The 22605-nt window shown below is 52.0% G+C and overlaps 1 protein-coding gene across 1 annotated transcript; it reads left to right on the top strand.

Moving 5' to 3' along the window:
• Nucleotides 1-171: 171 nt before the first annotated feature.
• On the top strand, nt 172-20281 carry LOC134421029 (aryl hydrocarbon receptor-like). Its single transcript, XM_063161403.1, has 11 exons — nt 172-212; nt 289-476; nt 10759-10865; nt 13264-13353; nt 14205-14313; nt 14543-14673; nt 15930-16132; nt 16218-16327; nt 17590-17731; nt 18473-20027; nt 20126-20281. The coding sequence occupies exons 1-11, from the start codon at nt 172-174 to the stop codon at nt 20279-20281; spliced, it is 2832 nt and encodes a 943-aa protein (XP_063017473.1).
• Nucleotides 20282-22605: the final 2324 nt, after the last annotated feature.

Genomic DNA, 22605 nt, shown 5'->3' with positions numbered 1-22605 from the left:
CCCGTCCATCCCCCGTCTCCCCCCTCGCCGGGGGCGGGCCGTTCCCGTTCCCATTCCCGCTCCCATTCCCGCTCCCATTCCCGCTCCCATTCCCGCTCCCATTCCCGCTGCCCCTGTCGCTGCCTCTCTCCCTGAGGGAGTGGCGGGCGCTCGGGCGCTGCCGGCCCGGCCATGTACGCGGGCCGCAGGCGGAGGAAGCCGGTGCCGCGGGCGTGAGTGAGGGCGAGGGGACCGGGGCAGGGCTGAGGGGTGTCCCGGTGTCCCCGCTAACGCGGCTCTGCCCGGCAGGACGCGGCCGGGCCCGGCCGAAGGCGGCGGCTCCAACCCGTCCAAGCGGCACCGGGAGCGGCTAAACCGGGAGCTGGAGCGGCTGGCGGGGCTGCTGCCCTTCCCACCCGACGTGGTGGCCGGGCTGGACAAGCTCTCGGTGCTCCGCCTCAGCGCCGGCTTTCTGCGTGCCAGGAGCTTCTTGGGCGGTAAGGGATGAGTGCCTTCCCCGCTTCCCCTGCCGCAATTCCCGCCCGGAGCTCTGTGCTGTCCCTCCTCCCTCACGGCCGCCTCCTCCTGCAGCCGTGTCACCCCTCCCGGGATGTTGTTGCAACCAAAAACTTGTTTTCTTTCCCTCCCAGAATCGTGCCTTTTTTTTTTTTTTTTTTTTTTTTTTTTTTTTTTTTTTTTTTTTTTTTTTTTTTTTTTTCCCCGTAGTATTTTGGGGTTTCCTGCGCACTTTCAGGAGTTTCGTGTCGATCCCGCCTCGAATTTTGTGGGATTTTTTTTTTCCCCCTTCCTCGAATTTTGACGGGTTTCCCCCACTTGAATTGTGTTGAATTGTGTGGGTTTTCCGCCCTCGAATGTTTGTGTCTCTAACCGCGTCAATGATTTTTGTTTTGTTTGTGTTTTTTTTTTGTTTGTTTGTTTTTTTTTTGTTTCCCATTGAAATTGATCCCCTCCTTCCGCCTCGAATTTTGTGGGATTTCCCTCTTCTGCAATTTTGGGTTGGGTTTTTTCCCCCTCGAATTTTGGGTTTGGTTTCTCCCCTCCCCGTCCCCCTTGGATTTTGGGGGCTCCCTCCCACCCTTATTTATTTTTTCCACTTCAAATTCTGGTTTTACCCCTTCGAATTTTGTGTCGTTCCTGCTTTACACCTCTGGAATTTTGCCGTGCTCCCCATGAATTTTGTTTTCCTCTCCCCCGCGAGTATTTTGTTCTTTACCTGCCCTAGAATTTAATCTTTTTACCCCTCAGAATTTTGGTTTCTTTCCCCTGGAATTGCTTTCCCCCCTTTTCTAGCCAACATTTCATTGCTGTGCTGTCTCCAGCTGCCGGGCTGGAGCTGTGTTCCACCCTGCCGTGGGATCAGAGGGGTCTGGAGGGGTGAAATTGATTATTTGTGGGTTCTCCTGAGGTAAAATTCTGTTTTTAGCGGGAGGGTTGAGGCAGAGCCAGCTCATCAGCTCATCATTTACCGTTCTGAGAGCGTCTCATTTGTTCTGGGTCCTTTTTCCCCGCCTTGTCGTTCCAAGGTTTAATTCCATGACACCTGGTTTAATTCCATGACACCGATTTCCAGTTTGTCCATCCGGTTTGGATGGCTTTGAGGCAGGTGTGGCAAAGAAGGAGGAGAGCTTCAGCCTTTCAGATGAAAGTAGAGATTGCAGACCAAGCTGAGTCCTTTGTGATGCTCAATACCAATTAAAAAAGAATCCTTAAATGGAACTCTGGGCAAGCTTATCAACAAAATAATTGATTTTAACTGACTTTATTTATCTATCCACCCTGCTTGAGTGCTCCCTAAGAGAAGATTTCAGGAAAGCAAGGACAAAACCTGGGATGTCCTGCCATGGATTGTGAGGGGAAACAGCTGGAGCAGGTCTCAGGTGTTGCCCATGATTGCTGACAGCAATTCACCCAGCAGGTGTATGCCAGCCCATCCCCTACCGGAATAAATAAATAATCATTGATTTATTAATTATTAATTGGTTTAATAATTAACAGCACATAATGTTACTTCGCCATCTCAGTTTATGCGTAGCTGATATGTGTGGAAGTTTGTATGGGCTTGAAGGTCTTTGAGCTTTATAAGGATGTGTTTTTCCCGAGGACATGAGGACTTTTTATTCTTTCTGTGGCCCCAAGGGAGCTGTGCCTGCGTGGGGGCACCACTCAAGGCCTGCAGTTCAGTGACAGGAATCGGAGGATTTAAGGCTGCTCAGTGTTGTTTAATCTCTGGAGTGGTTTAGGATCATCAAGCACTGCCTGTGCCGAGCGGGGTCATTTACCCAAACGGACCCAAAACCATCCCCCAGCAGGCTGATGTGCTGTGTGTTGGTGGCTCTGCTGCCAGCCTGGGGCCAGCTTTCTGCAGGGCTTTGGGAGAGCAGCGGGCAGGAGCATCCTCTGTGTGACTGTGGGCTGATTCCACTCCGTTTTTCCCACTCGGGTCTCTCCAGTTAAACAAAGCAGGAAGCAGCTCAGTGCCAGCTGTGTCCGGTGGCTCTGGGGGAGGTGGGATCTCAGCCAAGGTCTGCTCCTGATCCATGCCAGGTGGAAGAGGCTCCCTTTGTGATGGGGCAGCACTGCTGTCCTCTGTGAGAGTCCCAGGCGCCTCTCCCTTCCCTCATTGCCTGACTTTGCAATCCCAGGTTCACACAAGTGCTTCCTTGCCATGGAAGAGGTGAGCATAGGAGGGATGGAGACGCTGGGAGAGGTGTCCTGCTAGGGAGCAAGATACCCAGCCCATGTGACATCCATCCTGCTGGAGAAGCAGCACTGACCAGAACCCAGCACCTGGACCAGAAGGGCCAAAAGGAGCTGAGGTTGCTTCCAAACTGAGGCTCCTATCCAAACATCAGTGCCAGCTGATTTAAAGGCTTGTCTGTCCTCCTTTCCCATCCCGGTTTCTTCCCTTACAGCAGTCCTCCCAAATGCCTCGTTTCTTCTCCGCCTTGGTGTCACAGACATATTTTATGGAAAATCCTTTCCTTAGGATTTTTCCTCCTGAGAAGCTGTGAGGCCTCAGGAACAACATGTAAACATTGATTGTCTGCTGCTGTGGAATGCAACAGGTGGATCTGTGATGGGTCTCATGTTGGATGTTTGTAATTAATGGCCAATCAGCCCAGCTGGCTCAGACAGAGAGTTCGAGCCACAAACCTTTGTTATCATTCTTTCTTTTTCTATACTTATCTGGCCTTCTGATGAAACCTTTTCTTCTATTCTTTTAGTATAGTTTTAATGTAATATATATCATAAAATAATAGATCAAACCTTCTGAAACATGGAGTCAGATCCTCATCTTTTCCCTCATCCAAGAACCCCTGTGGACACCGTCACACCTTGGTTCACAAGTATTTTTAATTCTGTTTCACTGCCTTCACCTTCCTCCCTTCTCTGCTGGAGGCTCTTTCAGCTCCTGGGGTTTGGTAGAGGTGGGGCTGTGCTGCAGGGCCCCTCCCTGTCCCCTCCCAGCCCGTGTGCTGCTGTCACTGCTCCAGGGGGTGCACAGCTTGTCACACCAGCTGTGTGCCAGCAGCTTATCCCGGTGGTGGTGCCTGGCCGGGCTGCTCCCCTCTAATCCCTCCCTGCTCCGCCTCCTGGAGCAAGGGCCGAACAAACGCTGCTGGGAGAGGAGGAAGGGTCCCTGTCTTTTCCACCTCCTTCACCCTCTGGAAATGGGGAGAGAAGGAAGGGTGCTCCAGGGGAAGGTTTGCTGTCTTGCTCTGCGAGAGGATTTCTTACCAAAAAAAGAAGATGCCTCAAAGGCACCTTGTGGTGTGTCTGTCAGGTGCCATCTGTGTGTCTTGGGCCACTTGAACTCCTGGTGGGAGGCCAACTGACAGATATCACAGTGGTCAAGGGCTCACTTTAGAGAAGCACCTCTAGCAGTTTGTTCCTGCAGAGTGCTGGGAAGCTCATCCGAGCTGTGCTTCCCATCCCATAGCAAGACTGGCCCTTCTGGTGTGTGAGTGTAGCCCCTGCTGGGCACTCACGTGTCCCTGGGTGTCCCCAGGGCGCCCTGTGCCTGTCACAGCCCTGTGCCTGATGCTCAGTGATTCATCTGTGGGATTCCTCTTGATGCTCTGAATCAGGTCGAGGGTTTATGAGCTGTAGGAAGAGGTCAGTCTGTGGTGCCAGAACCCCATAGCAATGGGCTAGGCCTGCCTTGAAGTGGGAATCCTCAGGGGATGCAGATGCGCCTCTGCCTGTGTGCAGCATCCTGCCTGGCTCTCTGTGCATCACTGGGAGGAGAGGGGGAAACGCCTCACAAACTTTGGGCTGCACAGTCTGTGATTGTGGGTCAGAGTTGTTCTGGGCTCTGTGTGGGTTTGAGCTCTGCATGGGTCTCTTCCATACGGAAGCTTAAGGTCGTGTATCCAGAACTTAAGCAGTTTTTCTCTCCCATGTGTCTTTAAAAGATAACACTCTTGGGGTTGTTGGGGGCTTGGGATTTTCCCAGAGTCCTCTTATAATCGTTGGTGGCTGCTGTAGGATCAATGTGCAGCCTCTGGGCTCAGCCTCACCCTTTGAACTGTGATATGAACCCAGATTGTTGTTGCTGGAGCTGTGGTGGCCCCAAAAAGTGCCTGAGCTGCAGTCAGGTCAGGCTGGAAAGGTGCTTTTAATTATATAATTATTACAGGCTATATGAGTGTGCCCCTGAAACCTCTGCCTAGGGATGAGGGCTCGAGATGGGGTGTGTGGGACTGAGGCTGCTCATCCCTTCACTTGTGAGCCTTCCCTCCTCGTGAGCTGTCAAACACAGCAGAGAGCTGTAGCAGCGAAGCCTGAGGGCTGGTTTAAGAAAAACAAAGCCTGGTCCTGTGATCACTGTGCTCTCTTAATTGCCTGGGTAATGAGCTGACCTTGGAGGCGCAATTCAAGGCAGAGAATTCTTGTGACTTCCTTAGGCAGGCAGTTTTCCCGCTGTGTGCTTTCCTTGCCAGGTGTTTCCCCCTGACTCTCAGGGAAGCTGTTGGGGCTCACAGCAGGCTCCTGGGGGCTGGCAGGGGAGCAGGACTGGGAAGAAACCCCAGGCTGAGGCTTTGGGCTGGGATGATCCTTCCTGGTCTGGTGGAAGGGGTCCCTGTCCACAGGAGGGGAGTGGAACCAGGTGGTGTTTAAAGTCCTTCCAACCCAAACCCTTCTGTGATGGACACTAAAGCTCCTGAGGGAGGAGCACTGGGAGAGGGAGGGTTCAGACAGTTGGTGATGCTGCAGGAAGAAGGAAAATCTGTCAGGTCCTTGTCATCTTTGTCCTTGTTTCAACTCCTGCACGTGCTTTTCTCCCTTTGAGACCCAAGTGACACAACCAAAAGCTCCATGTAGCCAAGGCCTCCTTGGTTCTAGAAGTGCAGTGAGATCTTTTTAAGAGGCCATCCATTATTAACCACGAGTGTGGTTCTTGGAAAGCAAGGCATCCACACCATTCAGGCAGGGATAAATAATGCATCTGTTTAATGAAATTTTTGCCAACAGGGAACTGTGGCAGGTCCGAAGTTAAGAAAAACCCCGGTATCCATTATGAATTAACAAATGGAAAGTCAGGAACTGTTTGCCAGTGGCTGGAAAATGGGATTTGAACAGCACTGATGAGAATCCAGCTGATGGTTCAGCAAGGCAGGAAAAAGATGGCTCTGATGTCAGCAAACCTGTGCCCACTTCCCTCACCATTTACATGATGTTTTCTGAATTTCCAATATTTTCTCTCTTACTAACAATAAAAAGTAGGAAAAAGCAATGTTGAGGGGGTTATTTGATGTGAGCAACAGAGCTGCAGGTCCCTCTGCCCATGAGCAAGGAGAAGCTGGAGAAGGGAGATCTGGAGATGCGCTTGTGGGAGTAGAGACTTTACTGTGAGGTAAGACCAGTTCTTCAGGGGATTGGCACAAATCACAGAAGGAGAGAGGTGGATAAAAGGCAGTTTTGTTAAGAAATCAGTCAATCCTTCCCCCAGAGTGGTTTGTGCACTCTGGGGTGTTTGGCAGAAGGTTTGTAGGGAGCATCACTACCAAAATCCTTCTCTGTCCTCACTGTCTGTCTGCTCAGTCCTTCTCCTTCATCAACACCTGGAGCAGGTTTGGGATCAAGTTGTTTTCATTTTTCTCCTTTGCAGTCATTGGCTGATGGAAGCCCTGCTCCCACCAGGAGCTTTTGCTGTGTGGAGGGAAGGGGTCTGGGAGATATCCTCTCAAAAATGTTAATTCCTGCTTGGTGCCGCAGGGATTTCCCAGGTCTGCAAAGCCCTGGCAGGTTCAGGAGTTCACTGGCAAACTCTGTAGGCAGTGAGGTGTCCCTGCAGCGCCACATGAAACAGATTCCCAGGCTCAGAGGCATCTAGAGATGGAGCTCTTTGTGGCCAAATAGCCTGCAGGGCCTGGCAGGAGCTGTTTCTTGGAAGAAATGGCATGAAATTTGTGCAAGCCTTGCTGCTTTCAGGTGACCAGCTTCTCACCTTTCTCACCTCCAGCAACAAAGGTGGTGTATTTGAGGGGTGCTCAGATGAAGGCAGAAATGATGAATCTGACCCTGTGTTCTCAGAAAGCCAATTTATTATTTTATGACACTATATTATATTAAAGAATACTATACTAAAAGAATAAAGAAAGGATACTTGCAAAATGCTAAAAGGATAATAATGAAAACTTGTGACTCTTTTCAGAGTCCCCACACAGCTTGGCACTAATTAACTCATGGATGAAAACAATTCACGTCAGAATCTAATGAAACAATCTCTAAACACGTTCCACACGAACAAAACAGAAGAGAATCACATAAAATAATATTTTTTTTTCTCTGAGCCTTCTCAGCTTCCTAGGAGAAAAATCCTGGGCAAGGGGATTTTTCCAAAGAATGTGAGTACCACACAGACGTGACACTGGTGGCCAGAGGGAGGGAAAGCCACTTCTCTCGTTTTTATTCTCTTTTTTCCCTGCAAGTGCCTGTCCCCAGTTGTGCAGGAGGGGCAAAGGCTGCACCTGGTCTTGCTGCCGTGGGTGAAGGAGAGCCCTGTGCCTGGGATGGATCCCCTTTTCCTGGTCCCAGCTCCAGGCAGGATGCACGCAGCAGAGAGGATGTGGCGGCTCCCCGGCTCCTTCTGCTCCGTCAGCCTGATGTGCTGTGACAGTTCTGCTGAATTGCTGACCCCAGGGGCTGCACGGGGCTATTTATGGACACACAAAGCTGGGGGACACCAGGCAGGGTGCCAGCCTGCTGTGGCCACAGCCAGGAGCCTGTCCTCTCTGGGGAGCCTTGGCTGGAATTCTGATTTATCCCTCACACCCTGGTGGTTGGATCGTGTTTGGTGGCTGTCTTGGTTTGGAAAGACAGGAGTCTGCTAAGGAAGGCAGGAGCCTCCCCTGAAATGGAGAATGTAAACCCTCCCCACCCCTCCCAATTGCTATAAATTTTAATTTAAGGGGCTCCCACGTAAAAATATGGGAGCAGAAATAACAGTTCTTTAATAGGGAAGAAGAAAAATAAAAGGATGAAATAAACAATGCAATACACTAGGACAACAGTGACAGAGTCAGAACCCAGCCTGACACCCTGTGGGTCAGGCTGTTGGTGGCAGTCCCATTGGAAATGTGGCTGCAGCCCTCCTGCAGTGTCAGGGGTGGTTCTGTTGGAGCAGGGGGATCTGTAGAGAAGGATGTATTCTTCCTCTGAAGATCCAGTGGAAGGAGAGGCAGCTGCTGTTCCTCTGGGGAATCCCGTGGAGAAAGCCGTGCTGGTGTCTCACAAACCTCTGGATTATATCTGGGTAGCAATGCTTGGCTCCTCCCTCTGGGCTCACATCTCCCAATGGGATGTTCTAGTTCTTATCAGCCATGCAGTGACATTCAATGGTCTGTTATCAGCAGTGTCCCCTCCCGAGGGAGGTGTGAATGTGGTCACTCAAAGAGAGAGATAAAGCAAACTGCCCACTTGACAGAGGTGATCTGCCATACAGATGGGAATGGAAAACATCTTGCATGGCAATCTTCAGCAGTGGCAGACATCCCCACAGAGGACACAGCACTGTCCTCTGCTGTCAGTGTGTCTCCTTTGGCCCCATAGCCTGGTTTTAGGCAGTGGTTGAGATGAAGATTTCCGTTTGCAGGGGTGATATTGAGCCATTAAACCAGAGCCCTGAGCAGAGGGCAGCACCTTTAGCTGCTCTCCTCTCAGCCACGTTTATTTTTATCTCTCACCTCCAGCGCAGCAGGCTGGGAGCTCACAGAGGAGACCTTTAATAATTCATAGCTCCCACATTTCACTCCCAGCGATCAGAAAAGCGAGCTGCTGGAAGGCTGCTGGCACAAACCTGCTCCTTCCACGCCACAGGGCCCTGCCTGGGTGTTGTGGCCTCTCTCATCCCAATGGCCTGTCCCTCCCTGAGGTTTTATGTGTGCTCCAGTCTGGACAGGGGATCCCAGTGGTCCCTTGGGGTGTGAAAGGGTGAGGCCACAGCAGCCTGTGTGTGTGTGTCCACCCCAGCTGGCTCAGGCCCGACCCACAGTTGTACAAACACTGCTGTAACCTCAGTCCTGGTGTCAGCCCATCCCTGGCCAGCTCCTGAAATAGCCTGGGCAGGCTGAGCTCGGGGAGTTCTCCAGAGCTCCCAGAAGCAGTGGGATTGCTGCTGTGTCAGGTGTTTTTCTGTAAGTGTCAGAACTGGGCTGTGCTTTGCCTTTGGTTACAGGGCAAAGTCGATCTTTGGGATGGTCCTGTGCCTGGTGGAAGAACTTTGTCCCCGGAGCCTGACTCTGGAACATCTGCCTTTTGCAGCATCTGAGATCCTTCAGGATCAGCTCTGTGCAGATGGAGGAGCTGAGTTTCAGCAGCTGCTTCAGCACAGCCCAGGGAGAGCAGAGCCTGTTACAGAGCCTGGCTTTGTTTATGTGCTGGTGGCTGTTGCCTGCTGACTTGCTGTCCTATTGCTTCCAGAGTCCACTTGCTGCTCCCACGGCAGCCCTCCTCCTGTCCAGGAGCTGGCAAAGGCAGATCCAAGAGAGCTCTTGCTCCCTCTGTGAGCTGGCAGCTGGCGTTTCACATCTTTCCTCCCGGATCCCAGTGGGAGCAGCAGGTTTGCCAGCAGCCAAATGCTGTCCTCTGTCCTCGTGGTGCTGGCAGGAGGCTTCCCAGCTTTCCTGTGAGTTCCTCTGGACGGGCCTGTCATGCACAGGCTTGTTGTCATCTTACCCTTACACTGAAATATCCCCAGGAACTGTTCTCTTGGGGAGTACAGAACAAAATTTAGGGGCACATCCTTCAGCTCAGCTGAGTGACAGATTCCCTCATGCGTGTGGATTGTGCATGGACCACTATTGGATCTCTGTGTCTGCATCTCTGTGTTTTCTGTGTTGTTTTTTTCCCACTGTGAGCTGTGGCTTGCCTTAATTTGGTTGAGTAAACCCACTGGGTTCCTGAACTGTAACGAGACACTGGCTGAGCTGTGTCCTTCAAAATGGCACATTCCTGATGCTGGGATTTGCTGCAGTGCCTCCTGTGCAGGGCAGAGTTTGCTGCTGCTGCCAGCATGTGCCCAGGTGGTCAGGAAGGCCATGCTGTGGCCACAAGGGCAGGGCAGTGACTGTCCCCTGGGCTGAGCATTGCTGAGGCCACATCTTGGATCCTGTGTTCAATTTTGGCCCCTCACAGTATGAAAGACATTGAGGGGCTGGAGCATGTCCAGTGAAGGGAACAGAGCTGGGGAATGGACTGGAGCACAAATCTGATGAGGAACAGCTGAGGGAGCTGGGAAAGGGGGTCAGCCTGGAGAAAAGGAAGCTCAGAAGGGACCTTCTTGTTCTCCACAACTCCCTGACAGGTGAGGGCTGGGCTCTGCTTCTAGGGACCAAGGAACAGGACAAGAGGAATGTGACAGTGTTCACAGGGGTCTCAGGTTGAGGGAGGAGACGAGGATCTGACTCCATGTTTCAGAAGGCTTGATTTATTATTTTATGATATATATTACACTAAAACTATACTAAAAGAATAGAAGAAAAGGTTTCATCAGAAGGCTAGGCTAAGAATAGAAAGGAAAGAATGATAACAAAGGTTTGTGTCTCGGCTCTCTGTCCGAGCCAGCTGTGCTGTGATTGGCCATTAATTAGAAACAAGCACATGAGACCAGTCACAGATGCACCTGTTGCATTCCACAGCAGCAGATAATCAATGTTTACATTTTGTTCCTGAGGCCTCATGGCTTCTCAGGAGGAAAAAGTCCTAAGGAAAGGATTTTTCGTGAAAGGTGTCTGCGACAGAGGAAATGGCCTCAAGCTGTGCCAGGGCAGATTTACTTTGGGTATTGGGAAAAACTTCCTCACAAAAAAAGTCAGGCGTTAAACCAGGCTGCCCAGGACAGTGGTGGATGCACTGTCCTGGGAAGTGTTCAGAAGACCTGTGGATGTTGCACTTGGGGATGTTGTTTGGTGGTGGTCTGGGCAGTGCTGGGGAATGGTTGGGCTCCATGATCTTTCCCCAACTTTAATGATTCCATAATTCTATGATTCTGATGCCCACCTGGCTTTAACTGCTTTTTACTTACAGGATGTTAAAAGAGGGACAAAAGGAGTGGGGGGGGGGGGGGGAAAACCCAGACTGAAACAGTTGAGGGGTGGGGAAACATCCTGTTAAAATCAATCTTGTGAGAGGTGAAGCAAAGGGCTGTGACTGCACAGTGCCTTTCCCTGCACTGTCCAGCCTGCAGCATTCCAGCTGTTGTGGCAGTGTGTTCCTGCAGCACTGATGTCTCTTCCTTCCCTTTCCTTGGTGCAGTTGCTCTGAAGAATCCTGGTGCCAAGGAAGCCCAGAGGGACGGAGCCTGTGGCGCTGGACCAGCTCTGGGCTCAGCAGCAGTTCCAGAGGGTGAGCTGCTCCTACAGGTTAGTGCTCCTCACAAATGCCTTCACGGGATCTTCCTCTTGTCCCTCTTCCAGCTCCTTTGAGTTGCACCCCAGAACCAGGCTGTTCTTTCACTCATGGCAGGTGATTTGTGATTTCATGTGGTGTAGCTCACTGTGCTTCTCACTGGGCAGAAGTTTAAGACCTCCAAAGGTCCCTAGGGCAGAAACTGTTGCTTCTTCCCTGCTTTTCCCATTATTCCTGGGAAAAGTTGCCATTTTAAAATAGTCCATATGTAAGGAACATCTTGCTGGATTTCTGAGCATGGTGATTTGTATTTTCTGCTTCCCTGCCCTCATGTCTAAGTGTGCCAAAGGTACAATGTGAAAACCAAGCTGAGCACGGTGCTTGAGTGCAGTTTTCAGTGTGGGCACACTGATCCTGACTCTCTGTGTCTGGTGGGAGAAGTGCTAAAGCCTGCCTGGTTAATAACCAGAAACTTGAGGGTTTTCCCCTCAGGATATAACCAAACTGCCCAGCAGGGCTTGCTGGGGGTTGATGTCCTGCTCATCAGCTCCTCACACAGTTGGGTACTGTCCTTTTGGAGGTACCAAACAGCATCTGAAAAGCTGGTGGAACTCTCTCAGGGTTCTACCTATGGCACCCTGGATGTGGCAGGAGCTCAGAATCTGTCTCTGTACCCCCTCAAGGAAACATTCCTCCGTACTTACAAACATACTTCCGCCTGCTCTGTCACTTCTGATGGCCAAACTTCCTTTGTTTCTGATCCTTCCCCTTTCTTCCTCTGAAGCTGCTCAAAGGGTTAAAGTGCATTTGGCAGCACTAATTAACCTCTGCAGCAGATTCCCACACACTGAGACCAACCCCAGTAAATAGAGAGAGCGTTTGTGCCTGGAAAAAAAGGGAAGGAGAGGGGGGAGAAACTCTGACCTGGACAATGAAACAGGAGTTGGCAGCAACAATAGCTGGACTTGGCTGGGACTCCATGCCAGGCCCTAATTAATGCTGATGTCTGCCCATTATGAAGTGGGGGAAGCAGGCCAGGGCTGGCTGCTGTGGCTTCCCTGCCAGGTCAGTGCTACAGGATGGTTTTGGCTCTTAAAAGCCACAGCTGCCCTCCCAAACTGGTAGGGAAGCTCCTCTGCCCCTTCTAGTCTTCTGCACGTGTAAAGGACACTGTCATCCAGCATCCTGGTCCCTTCTCATGTGTCCTGTCCTGCTGTGGGGTTTTTAGCTCAGGGAAAACACCTAAATTACTTCCTCAATTTATGAAACCGGTAGCAATGAGCCCCTCTTGGGTAAGACAGAGGCTCTGATCAGCTCAGCCTATTCCTGCCAGGAAGCCCAGTGCTGTCTTGAATATTGACTTTGCAATCCTGGAGCCTGAGGAGTGGATGGAAGGGCCAGTGAACTGTGAAATGTCTAAGTGTGCAACATTAAAAATGCAATGGAAACTTCAGATTGATGGCTGCATTTGCTCTTCTCTGTGCGGAGGGCTTGGGGCTTCAAATCCACACAACAAGGCACAACAGCTTTGGGTGTTTATTTTATGAAAACAGAGCACAGCATTCAGCCTGAGGGGGGTGGGGTCTGCATGAACCAGGTAGTGTTACAGAAAAAATGATCTTGGAGGTGGTGGTGATCTTAGAGGGATTCTCCAACCTAAATGATTCTGCGATGTATTGGCAGAAAGGAAAAGGTGCTCTGGGGTCACCCAGGGATTTTGTAGTTTTCCCCCAAGTTCAGGCACCAGACTCAGCCTGAATTCCCTGCTGCTTTGGAAGAAACTGGTTTTTCAGAAATCAAGATTGCTTTTGCTGCAATTTCAAATCCAAACCTTTATGCTTTAGCTTTTGGCTTTTCCGTTTCCACTGGTTAAGGCCCTTTCAGCATTGAGGAGGGAATGGGCAGCAGAGACAACACCTTCCTTGGCCTTGCTCCTTGCCCAGGGACAGTCCAGGCTTTCCATGGTCCTTCTCCAGGCCACTCCTCTGGAACCTGGGATGGCCACACACGACTGCCAAGGCCCTCAAGGCTGTTGGAAAGGCTCATTTCCACCAGAATGGACCTGTTCCCCAAGGCCCTTAACGCTGTTGGAAAGGCTCATTTCCACCAGAATGGACCTGTTCCTGATGGTGTCTACTTCCGTACTGCAAGAAGTTCAGAGGCTTTTATCTGCTCCCTGCACAGGATGAGGATAAATGTCCAAAGCTGAGTCTGAGTCAATGCTCCCAGGATGGAAGCACAATTTTTCATCAGTCCGGATTACGATATTCCCAGGCAGCTATGTGGAAGAGCTGCATGAGCTCAGAGAGGCCATCTGTGGTGGCTCAGCTGCCTGCTAGCCAGGCTTTGGGTGTCCTGCTGTGGAAGTGAACTGGCTGTGGCCTGTACCTGCTGATCTCCTCTCTCCCACAGGCCCTCAATGGCTTTGTGCTGGTGGTGACATCAGAAGGGCTGATATTTTACTCCTCGCATACGATCCAGGACTATCTGGGATTTCACCAGGTTGGTGGGACTCTGACTCGCTGTGGAGAGCCAGTTTTTCCTTGGTGGTGGTGCATAGCCCCAAATTCCCTGCAGGGAGGAGGCTCTGCAGGGATCACAGGCTCTCAGGGCGTTGTTTGGGGCTTTTCCTTGGGAATTTGGACACTGTGTTGCCAGACGTGGTCACTTGTAGGTGACAAGGGACTTCATCAGCCCACAGATACTTTCCAGCAGCCAGGGGGTTCATGGCCATGGGGAGATGTCTGGGCTTCCTTGCCCAGTTTGCCTGGGGCACCCACTCAAATCCTGGTAAATCCCGCAGGGCTCCAGCACTTTGGGCACCCAGGTAACCTGGAGGAGACACTAGATCATATTTACAGGGAAACTGTGGTTTGGTGTCACCCACACACAGCTGGCTGTCCCCAGCACCTGGGGTAGATAGCACCTGTCCACCTGGGCTCAGGGAGCAAGTCCCAGGGCATTGTTCTCTTGGGAATAGTGTAGGGATGGGGTGGCCTTGCTGCTATTTTGTTCCAAAATCCATGTTTTCATCTAATTTCTTAAGCCAGCACTAGGATTTTGACTTATGGGGATGTCAGAGGGAAGCTGTATTGGCTCTTTAAGCTTCTCAGGGGAGGAAGTCAGGCCCAACACGGGCAAGGAGTCCTTAAAGCCAGATGTGCTGTCTGTTCCCACCACCATCAGTTCTGGGGGAAAGTTTCCAACCTCATTTAGCCAGGGACCTGTTTGAGCACTGGGGAAACTGGGTAAGGTGAAACCAGTTGGGGCCATGACGGGCTGTTCCCAGGTGGGACATGAAAACTGGCCCTGGGGACAGGCTGCAGAGCTTACAGATGGCGTGTCCCCTCCAGACAGATGTCATGCACCAGAGTGTCTTCGAGCTGATCCACACCGAGGACCAGCCGGAGTTCAGGCGCAACCTCCGCTGGGCCCTGGACGCTGGTGAGCCCTCTGCAGCAGGTAAAGGCAGGCTGCCATCCTGGATGCCACCAGGGAGGCTGGGACCCCAGCTGGCTGTCACCACTTGCTCCCACGTGGCTCAGGCCACGGCTTCGTTCCAGTGTTGTGGCTTTCCCCCCCCGTTGCTGTTGCTGTGCTCTGCAAACAGCTGCAGTGCCCAGTGCTGGGCACCTCCAGCCCTCAATGGGGTGAATTCTTACTTGATTCTCTCAATCCCTCTCCTCTACAGCAGGGAAGAGTCTTGGCTCTTCTGCTGGCATCTGCAAGCCGGATCAGCTGCCCCCAGAAAACTCCTCCTTCCTGGAGAGGAGCTTTGTGTGCCGCTTTCGCTGCCTCCTGGATAATTCCTCTGGCTTCCTGGTGAGTACAGACCCTCCGCAGCAGGAGAGGGGCAGGCGCACCACAGAGGGTCACACCAGCACTGAAACCACCCCCTGGAAAGATCCTGTGCTCCTTTCTGCCATGTTGTCTTGGTTTGGAAAGACAGGAGTCTGCTAAGGAAGGCAGGAGCCTCCCCCGAAATGGAGAATGTAAACCCTTCCCACCCCTCCAAATTGCTATAAATTTTAAATTTAAGGGGCTCTCAGGCAAAAATATGAGAGCAGAAATAACAGTTCTTTAATAGGGAAGAAGAAAAATAAAAGGATAAAATAAACAATGCAGTACACTAGAACAACACTGACAGAGTCAGAACCCAGCCTGACACCCTGTGGGTCAGGCTGTTGGTGGCAGTCCCATTGGAAATGTGGCTGCAGCCCTCCTGCAGTGTCAGGGGTGGTTCTGTTGGAGCAGGGGGATCTGTAGAGAAGGATGTATTCTTCCTCTGAAGATCCAGTGGAAGGAGAGGCAGCTGCTGTTCCTCTGGGAATCCCGTGGAGAAAGCCGTGCTGGTGTCTCAAACACCTCTGGATTATATCTGGGTAGCAATGCTTGGCTCCTCCCTCTGGGCTCACATCTCCCAGTGGGATGTTCTAGTTCTTATCAGCCATGCAGTGACATTCAATGGTCTGTTATCAGCAATGTCCCCTCCTAGGGAGGTGTGAATGTGGTCACTCAAAGAGAGAGATAAAGCAAACTGCCCACTTGACAAAGGTGATCTGCCATACAGATGGGAATGGAAAACATCTTGCATGGCAATCTTCAACACACGTGCAGCACTTGCCTGTCTCAGCAAGAGACTTTCCCCTGTTTTTCGTAGGTTTGGCCTGTACCTACAGCCTCTCCCTGTGAGTTTTGTTCCTCTCCTCTCAGAAATGCTGAATCTTGACCAACCAAGTGCTTTTCTCCCCTGTGTTTAGGTTTTTCTGTTAAAACCGTGTCTTCAGATCAAGTAGGTGGTGGTCATCCCTCCTTCTCTCTGCACTGGAGAGCTGTGGCTGCCCCATCCCCGGAAGTGTTCAAGGCCAGGTTGGAGAAACCTAGGATAGTGGAAAGGTGTCCTGGCCCATGGCAGGGGGATTGGAATGAGATGATCCTTAAGGTCACTCCAAAGCCAAACCATGCTGTGATTTGATGATTCTGTTCACACCAACTCTGTACACAGACGTCTTCCTTTCCATGTAGCTCTCTTCCTTCTCACTTTTCTGCATGACACTGAGCTTTTCTTCTCTTCCCAGGCTTTGAACCTTCAAGGCAGGCTGAAATTCCTTCATGGGCAGAAGGAAAGGTCTGAAGATGGCTCTGTCCTGCCCCCCCAGCTCGCTCTGTTCGCCATCTCCACGCCCCTGCAGCCGCCGTCCATCCTGCAGATCCGAACCAAGAACATGATCTTCAGGACCAAGCACAAGCTGGACTTCACCCCCTTGGCGTGCGATGCCAAGTACGCTGCAGAGCTTTCAGTGCTCCATTCCTGACATCCCCCCCGGCCCTGCCCGTGAGCTCGCTGTGCTCTCTGTGTCTCACAGGGGGAAGATCGTGCTGGGCTACACCGAGGCGGAGCTGCGGATGTGTGGCACGGGCTACCAGTTTGTCCACGCTGCTGACATGCTGTACTGTGCTGAGAACCACGTCAGGAGTAAGAGTCCCCTCCCTGCTCCCTTGTGCTGCCGAGTGGGCTGGGACTGGGGCAGCTCTGTTGGCTGCTCTGTCAAGCCCAGTGGCTCTTTCCCCACAGGATGCTTTGCTGCAGGGAGCTCGGGGTGGAGTGCGGCGAGGGGTGTTCAGCTGTTCGCAGGGGTCTTAGGATGAGGGAAGAGATGAGGATCTGACTCCGTGTTTCAGAAGGCTTGATTTATTATTTTATGATATATATTACATTAAAACTATACTAAAAGAATAGAAGGCAGGATTTCATCAGAAGGCTGGCTAAGAATAGAATAGTGATGCTGGCAGGGGGGCTATTTACAGACCACAAATGAGACGGGGCTGCTGTGGAAAGCACCTCGAGCTGTTTTATTTTTCAGCATCAGTCTCATCACATGATTATGACAATGGCAAGATGCCAGCAGCTCACATTCTAGGCAGCAGACACAGAACTTATTGTTACAACTTACTTTATGAGCTTCTTGACCAATCACACAAAGCAAAAGCACATTGACAGTAGTCTTCTCCAGTCACCCTAAGCACACGTACCTTTGGTTAAAACAATGCTTGCTGCTTTCAAATACAATACCTACTTGTAAGCTTTAAAACACAATGCACAGAGCTCTATTATTAAGCTTCAACCTTCCTAATATCTAGTTTAGATATGTCTAGTCTGCTAGATAAACTTTCTGTAGCTTAAAGAGTTATTCTAGACAAGCGTTAATACACAGACCTTTGTTCTATTTGCCCTTGCTTTCCTACAGTTTAAGTAATTTTTCTGCTGACCTTTCTCATGGCTGCTGCTTAGCTCTAATCACAGTTCTGCTGTCTCTGCGGCCTGCAAAAACTTTCTAATTTTGTAGATTCTCACAGAATAGGAAAGAATGATAACAAAGGCTTGTGGCTCGGACTCTCTGTCCAAGCCTGCTCACTGTGATTGGCCATTAATTAGAAACATCCAACATGGGCCAATCACAGATGCACCTGTTGCATTCCACAGCAGCAGATAACCATCGTTTACATTTTGTTCCTGAGGCTTCTCAGGTTCTCAGGAGGAAAGGATTTTTCCTTAGGATTTGCCTAAGGAAAGGCAAAGGGGACTGTCACAGACATCTTTTACGAAAAATCCTAAGGAAAGGACTTTTCACAAAAGATGTCTGTGACAGTCCCCTGTGCCTGCCAGCCGCGCTGCTGCCGTTTCCAGCTGGGAAGGGCAGCGTGCCGTGGTGGCAGCAGTGGTGCTTCCTCCGGCAGTGATGCAGACGGGCGAGAGCGGGCTGACGGTGTTCCGGCTGCTGACCAAGGACAAGCGCTGGAAGTGGGTGCAGGCCAACGCCCGGCTCGTCTACAGGAACGGCAAGCCTGAGTACATCGTGGTCACACAGAGGCCCCTCGTGTACGTGCTGGGCTGGCGTGGGCACAGCCTGCCTTTCCCCATGGCTCTGGGGTGTCCTGAGCAGGGCAGTGTGTTGGGTTTGTCCTTTGTTGCTGCAGCCGTGGGATTCTGTGCTTGGCGCTGTTCGGCCGCATCCCCGTCTGCAAGGCCAGCCCTCAACGGGGGTGATGCTCAGTCATGCTGCAGGTGTTTGGTTTTTCGGTGTGTGTTTGTGTGTGTGAATGCATGCTGGCTGGAGCAAAGGGGCTTTGGCTTGCCGGGATCACAGCTGCCCATTACAGAAGCACTTGTGTGACGGTGTTCACAGGGGTTTTCAGGTGAGGGAAGGGACGAGAATGTTGACTCCATGTTCAGAAGGCTTGATTTATTATTTTATGATATATATATATTACATTAAAACTGTACTAAAAAGAGTAGAAGGAAAAGTTTCATCTCAGAAGGCTAGCTAAGCTAAGAATAGAATGGAAAGGAATGAAAAACAAAGATTTGTGGCTCGGACAGAGAGAGAGAACCAGCTCTGCCGTGACTGGTCACTAATTCCAAACATCCACACGAGACCAGTCACGGATCCACCTGTTGCATTCCACAGCAGCAGATAACCATTGTTTACATTTTGTTTCTGAGGCCTCACAGCTTCTCAGAAGGAATAATCCTTAAGAAAAGGATTTTCACAAAAGATGTCTGCGACACGCTTGTGGGGTGGGTTTGTGTCAGCCACAATGTCCTCTTCCTGCCCTGCAGAGACGAAGAAGGAGGAGAGCACCTTCGGAAGCGGTCCATGCACCTTCCCTTCACCTTTGCTACAGGAGAGGCGCTTCTATACCAAAGTTCTCATCCTCTCCCAGGCTTCCCTGACCTTTTCCAGAGCAAAGGGAAGCTCAGCAAGTCCAAGAAGCCCTCCTGCAGCCACGCAGGGCGCTCCCAGAGGAACGGCATTGACCCCAGGTCTCTGCTGGGCGCTGTGATGCAGCAGGACAAGGCGGTGTACACCTCCCACTCAGCTCCCATTCCCAACCCTTCCTTCAGCAGCACTTTCCAGCTCAAGGGTGTGTCCTTGCCAGGTGCAGGAGGGGATGCCCGGAGTATGGGCACAGCTCCAGCTTCTTCAAGGGGCAACAGCCTCCAAGAGAAGCTGCTGGATTTGCAGCAGGAGGACCCTCTCTTGGCCACCATGGACTTGCTCTCAATTAAGAGTGACCAGAGCTGTTCCAACGAGCTCTTCAGTGCTTTGGAGGGCTTGGGCTTGAATGCTGAGGACCTGGGGCTCCTGCTGCTGGATGAGAAAATGGTGATGGTGAGAACGGAGCCAGACCAGTCCCCATCCCTGAATAACAGCCTGGCCAGCAACCAGATTCTTTCCCATGTCCCCAGGCCTCCAGTGGATGGGCATGAGGGAGGGCAGCAGGTCTGTCCCCTGCCAGGCACGCCCCCCAGCCCGCAGGGAGGCCCTGCTCCGTGCCACATGGAGGACGAGGACTCGGGGTGCCACCTGGCACAGCGTGCAGGGCAGCCACGCACTGCCCTGCCCCAGCCCCAGCCGCACACGCTGCTGTGGGAGCAGCCCCCCAGTGCTGTGCCAGGGCTGCTCCCAGAGCTGGCTGAGCGGGAAGAGCTCTCCAGCGGGTCCCCGTGGAGGCCGGCTGGGGAGGAGACGGTGCTCCACTCCTTCCAGCCAGTGCAGGGCACCCCATGGCACAGCACCCCCGGCTCAGCCCCGGGCGCTCCCTGCCCGCAGGAGCCATCCGGGGCCCAGCAGCTGCGGGGAGGCTGCTCAGTCGTGCAGCCCCTCCAAGAGGATGTCCAGCAGTCCTTCTGCCTGCCCAGCCTGTGCCAGGACCACGTGGCACCGCCCGGCCAGCCCAGGCACCATCACTCGCTGATGAACGGGCTGCGTGGCCCCGGCTCTTCTCCACAGCCCAGCCCTTGGCAGGACTGTGTCTGCCCTCTGCTGCGGGCTCCAGCTCAGCCTGGCGTTCCTGGCCTCAGCAGAGATGGGATCTCCCAGCCCCAGGAATGCCTGGGCCCCGGGCCTGGCCTGCCCCCACAGCAGTTTCACCCGGATGGATTGTGCAGCCTGGATGCTGCCGGCGCTGGGGACTCCTGGCAAGAGATGGCTCCACACCCCAGGATTTTTCCCCCTTTCTACCAGCTCGTTCCCGAGAAGCAGCTGAGCTCTGTTCTTTCCATGCCCCAGCACTCTTCCCCCAGCTCAGCTGCAGAGCACTTTGGGAGCATCAGCAGCCCTCTGGAGACACTGAATTCCTATGGGACACGGAGCCAGGAGGGCAGGCACAGGGTAAGGGCCTTGCTCCCTCTGGGGCTCAGTGTTTTCTGTGCAGGCAGTGCTGATAACCCCCTGCAAAGCTCCTCACCGCTGTTCTCTCTCTCTCCTAGCCCCACAGCGGCTCTGGTTTGCCCAGCTCTGCCATGGGACTGCCCCAGGACCATCCAGTGCTGGCGGGAAGCCTGGCACTGCCCTGCCAGCCTCAGCCCCGGGCAGAAGTGCTGCCAGATCCCCCTCACGCCTCCACGGGGGACTTCTATCTCTAGGGGAGACGGGAATGGACAAAGCAGGACTTTTCCCTGGGGAAGGAGCTGCCTTCAAGCTGCAGAAGACAAACCTTCCCCGCTGCTGGGCGCATCCTGACAGTGCCATTGATGGCGGTTGCTTTGGCTCACCTGGGGGTTTTTTTCTCAACTCCCCACCATCCTGCTCGCTGTGCTGGTGTCCCTGGTGTGGGGAGGGATGGCGGCAGGGCTGGAGGACAGATTTCCCAGGGTGCTGGAGCAGGCTGAGCTGTGGTTGCAGGTCACCCCACGGGTGCAACCAAAGCTTCACCAAAGCTTTGTATTTACAAGCTGTGCGTGGTCCAGCATGGATACCAGCCTCATGAAAACCTTTCTGTGTCTTTCCTTAGGACAGGTTTTCATGAGGCTGGTATCCGTGCTGGATCATGTGTCTTTTCATGTGTCTTTTCACCTCTGGTATTAAATTTCCTGCCGTCCCTGCCAGGTACCTGTGGCCGTGGCCATGCTGTACAGATCTGTTGCCTGTTTTATAAGGAAAAGGAGCCTTGTGTGGTGTTGTTGTGCTGCTCTGGTCCTTCCCCACCCCAGCTTCCCAGTGTGCCAGGTGTTCCCAGTGTTTGGGACCTAGGTTAGAGCTCCTGTGGCAAACACCCTGGGCTTTGCTGTACTGTACAAGACATGCTGAGATTGGCTGCTAAACTGATTTTCTCTGGGTGCTGGCCTCAGGTGCCCTCAGACTTCAAGTCTCAAAGTTTTCAGTTAAAAACCAAAAATTTCAATAAGATAAAGAAAATAAGTATAATGCTACTTAATTGTAAGTACTGAGAGAGTGATGTTTTCCCACAGAAAAAAAAAAAAACCCACAGCCCATATGTGTGTACATAATACAAGTTGACAGATTTATTTTTATGCCGCTCCAGTGGATGGAACAAACAACCTCTTACCATCCCAAAGCAGCATCCTGTGGAATGGGATGAAAAGGTTGTTTAAAGACCAGAAACACGGTGACCCTTTAAGAAACCTGACAAAGCCCATCCCTCCTCCTGCTCACCCACCTTTGCATTCGTGTGAATTCCTCTTGGTTTTGTTTCAATAAATGGTTTTGGAGCTCCTCTCTGATGTTTCCCTTGCTGGTTGTGTCTCTTCCCAATCTGGAGCACGTCAGGGTTTGCTAAATGCAGCATTGGAGCTCAGGCCTTGCCACTGGTGACCTGAGATGGAATGGGTTGGATTGGAAGGGATTCTGAGGAGCACCTGGAGCCTTTGGGATGCACACAGTCCACCATGGATGTTTGAAAGGGATTGAGAAATCTGACAGAGAAAGGTAAGTGTATTAAAAAAAAAAAAAAGTACAATATTTATATATTATAGTAATGTATAATACACATGTATATAGAGTTGCACGTAGATACATTGAAATATAAAGTATGTGTATTTATAAAGTGTCTGTCTGTAGTTTCTAGTACGTAGTAGAAAACATCTTTTAAGACAAATAAGCGGATTCTTTTCCCCTGCACTAGAAACTAGAAAAAACACAGGTTTCTTTGCTCTGAATGCTGAATTGTCCAGCATTCCCACCCCTATGTGGCACCTGCTTTTTCTTAGCAAAACAAGGCAGTTTTGTAACGTTTCTGAATTTTTGTTGGAGATGTGCTGGGAGCGTTTGATCTTTTATGGTTCCTGTGCCCTCCTCTGCTTTGTCCTCCCTGTTCCCTCAGAGGAGCCGGCTCTGGGCAGCCCCACCTGTGCTGGGAGGGATGGAGGGATGGGACCAGAGCATCCCTGGGGCTGCAGCTTGCTGACTTCAGATGCTGAGCACAGCCTGCCCGCTGCCAGGCTTCCTCCGCGGGCCAGGTCCTGGATGTGCCGGCAACCATTCCGTGACCATTCCTGCCCCGACGGGTTCCTCCTCTTCCTTGCCATGCATCAAGCCATCCTTTCTGTGCAGGGAGCTGCTCTGCTCCCAAAGTAGGCCGGCACATCCATAATTTACGCCCATCCTCATGGCAGCTGCTGCCTGTCTTCCCCCGGGCCTCGTGGCATTGATTGCTGACGCACCAGGGAGCCTGGCTGAAGGAAAACTTCCTTCTGCAGCAAGGGAGATGCCTCTGTTCATCACCCCAGTGTCTGCAGCCTGCCCTGAGCCGTGGTGGTAAGAAAGGGGAGTTGGGCAGCTGTGCATCTGTGCTCTGGTTTGAACATCTGGAGGGAGCACGGCCCCATGGGGGGCCCAATCAATCCCCAAGAGCTGGATGAGGCCAAGGAAGGTGTGAGGAAATGTGACGGTGTTCACAGGGGTCTCAGGTTGAGGGAGGAGACGAGGATCTGACTCCATGTTTCAGAAG

Source organism: Melospiza melodia, chromosome 8 (assembly GCF_035770615.1).
Source record: "Melospiza melodia melodia isolate bMelMel2 chromosome 8, bMelMel2.pri, whole genome shotgun sequence".
NCBI classification, from domain to species: Eukaryota; Metazoa; Chordata; class Aves; order Passeriformes; family Passerellidae; genus Melospiza; species Melospiza melodia.
This window is presented reverse-complemented; position numbering and strand designations above follow the sequence as displayed.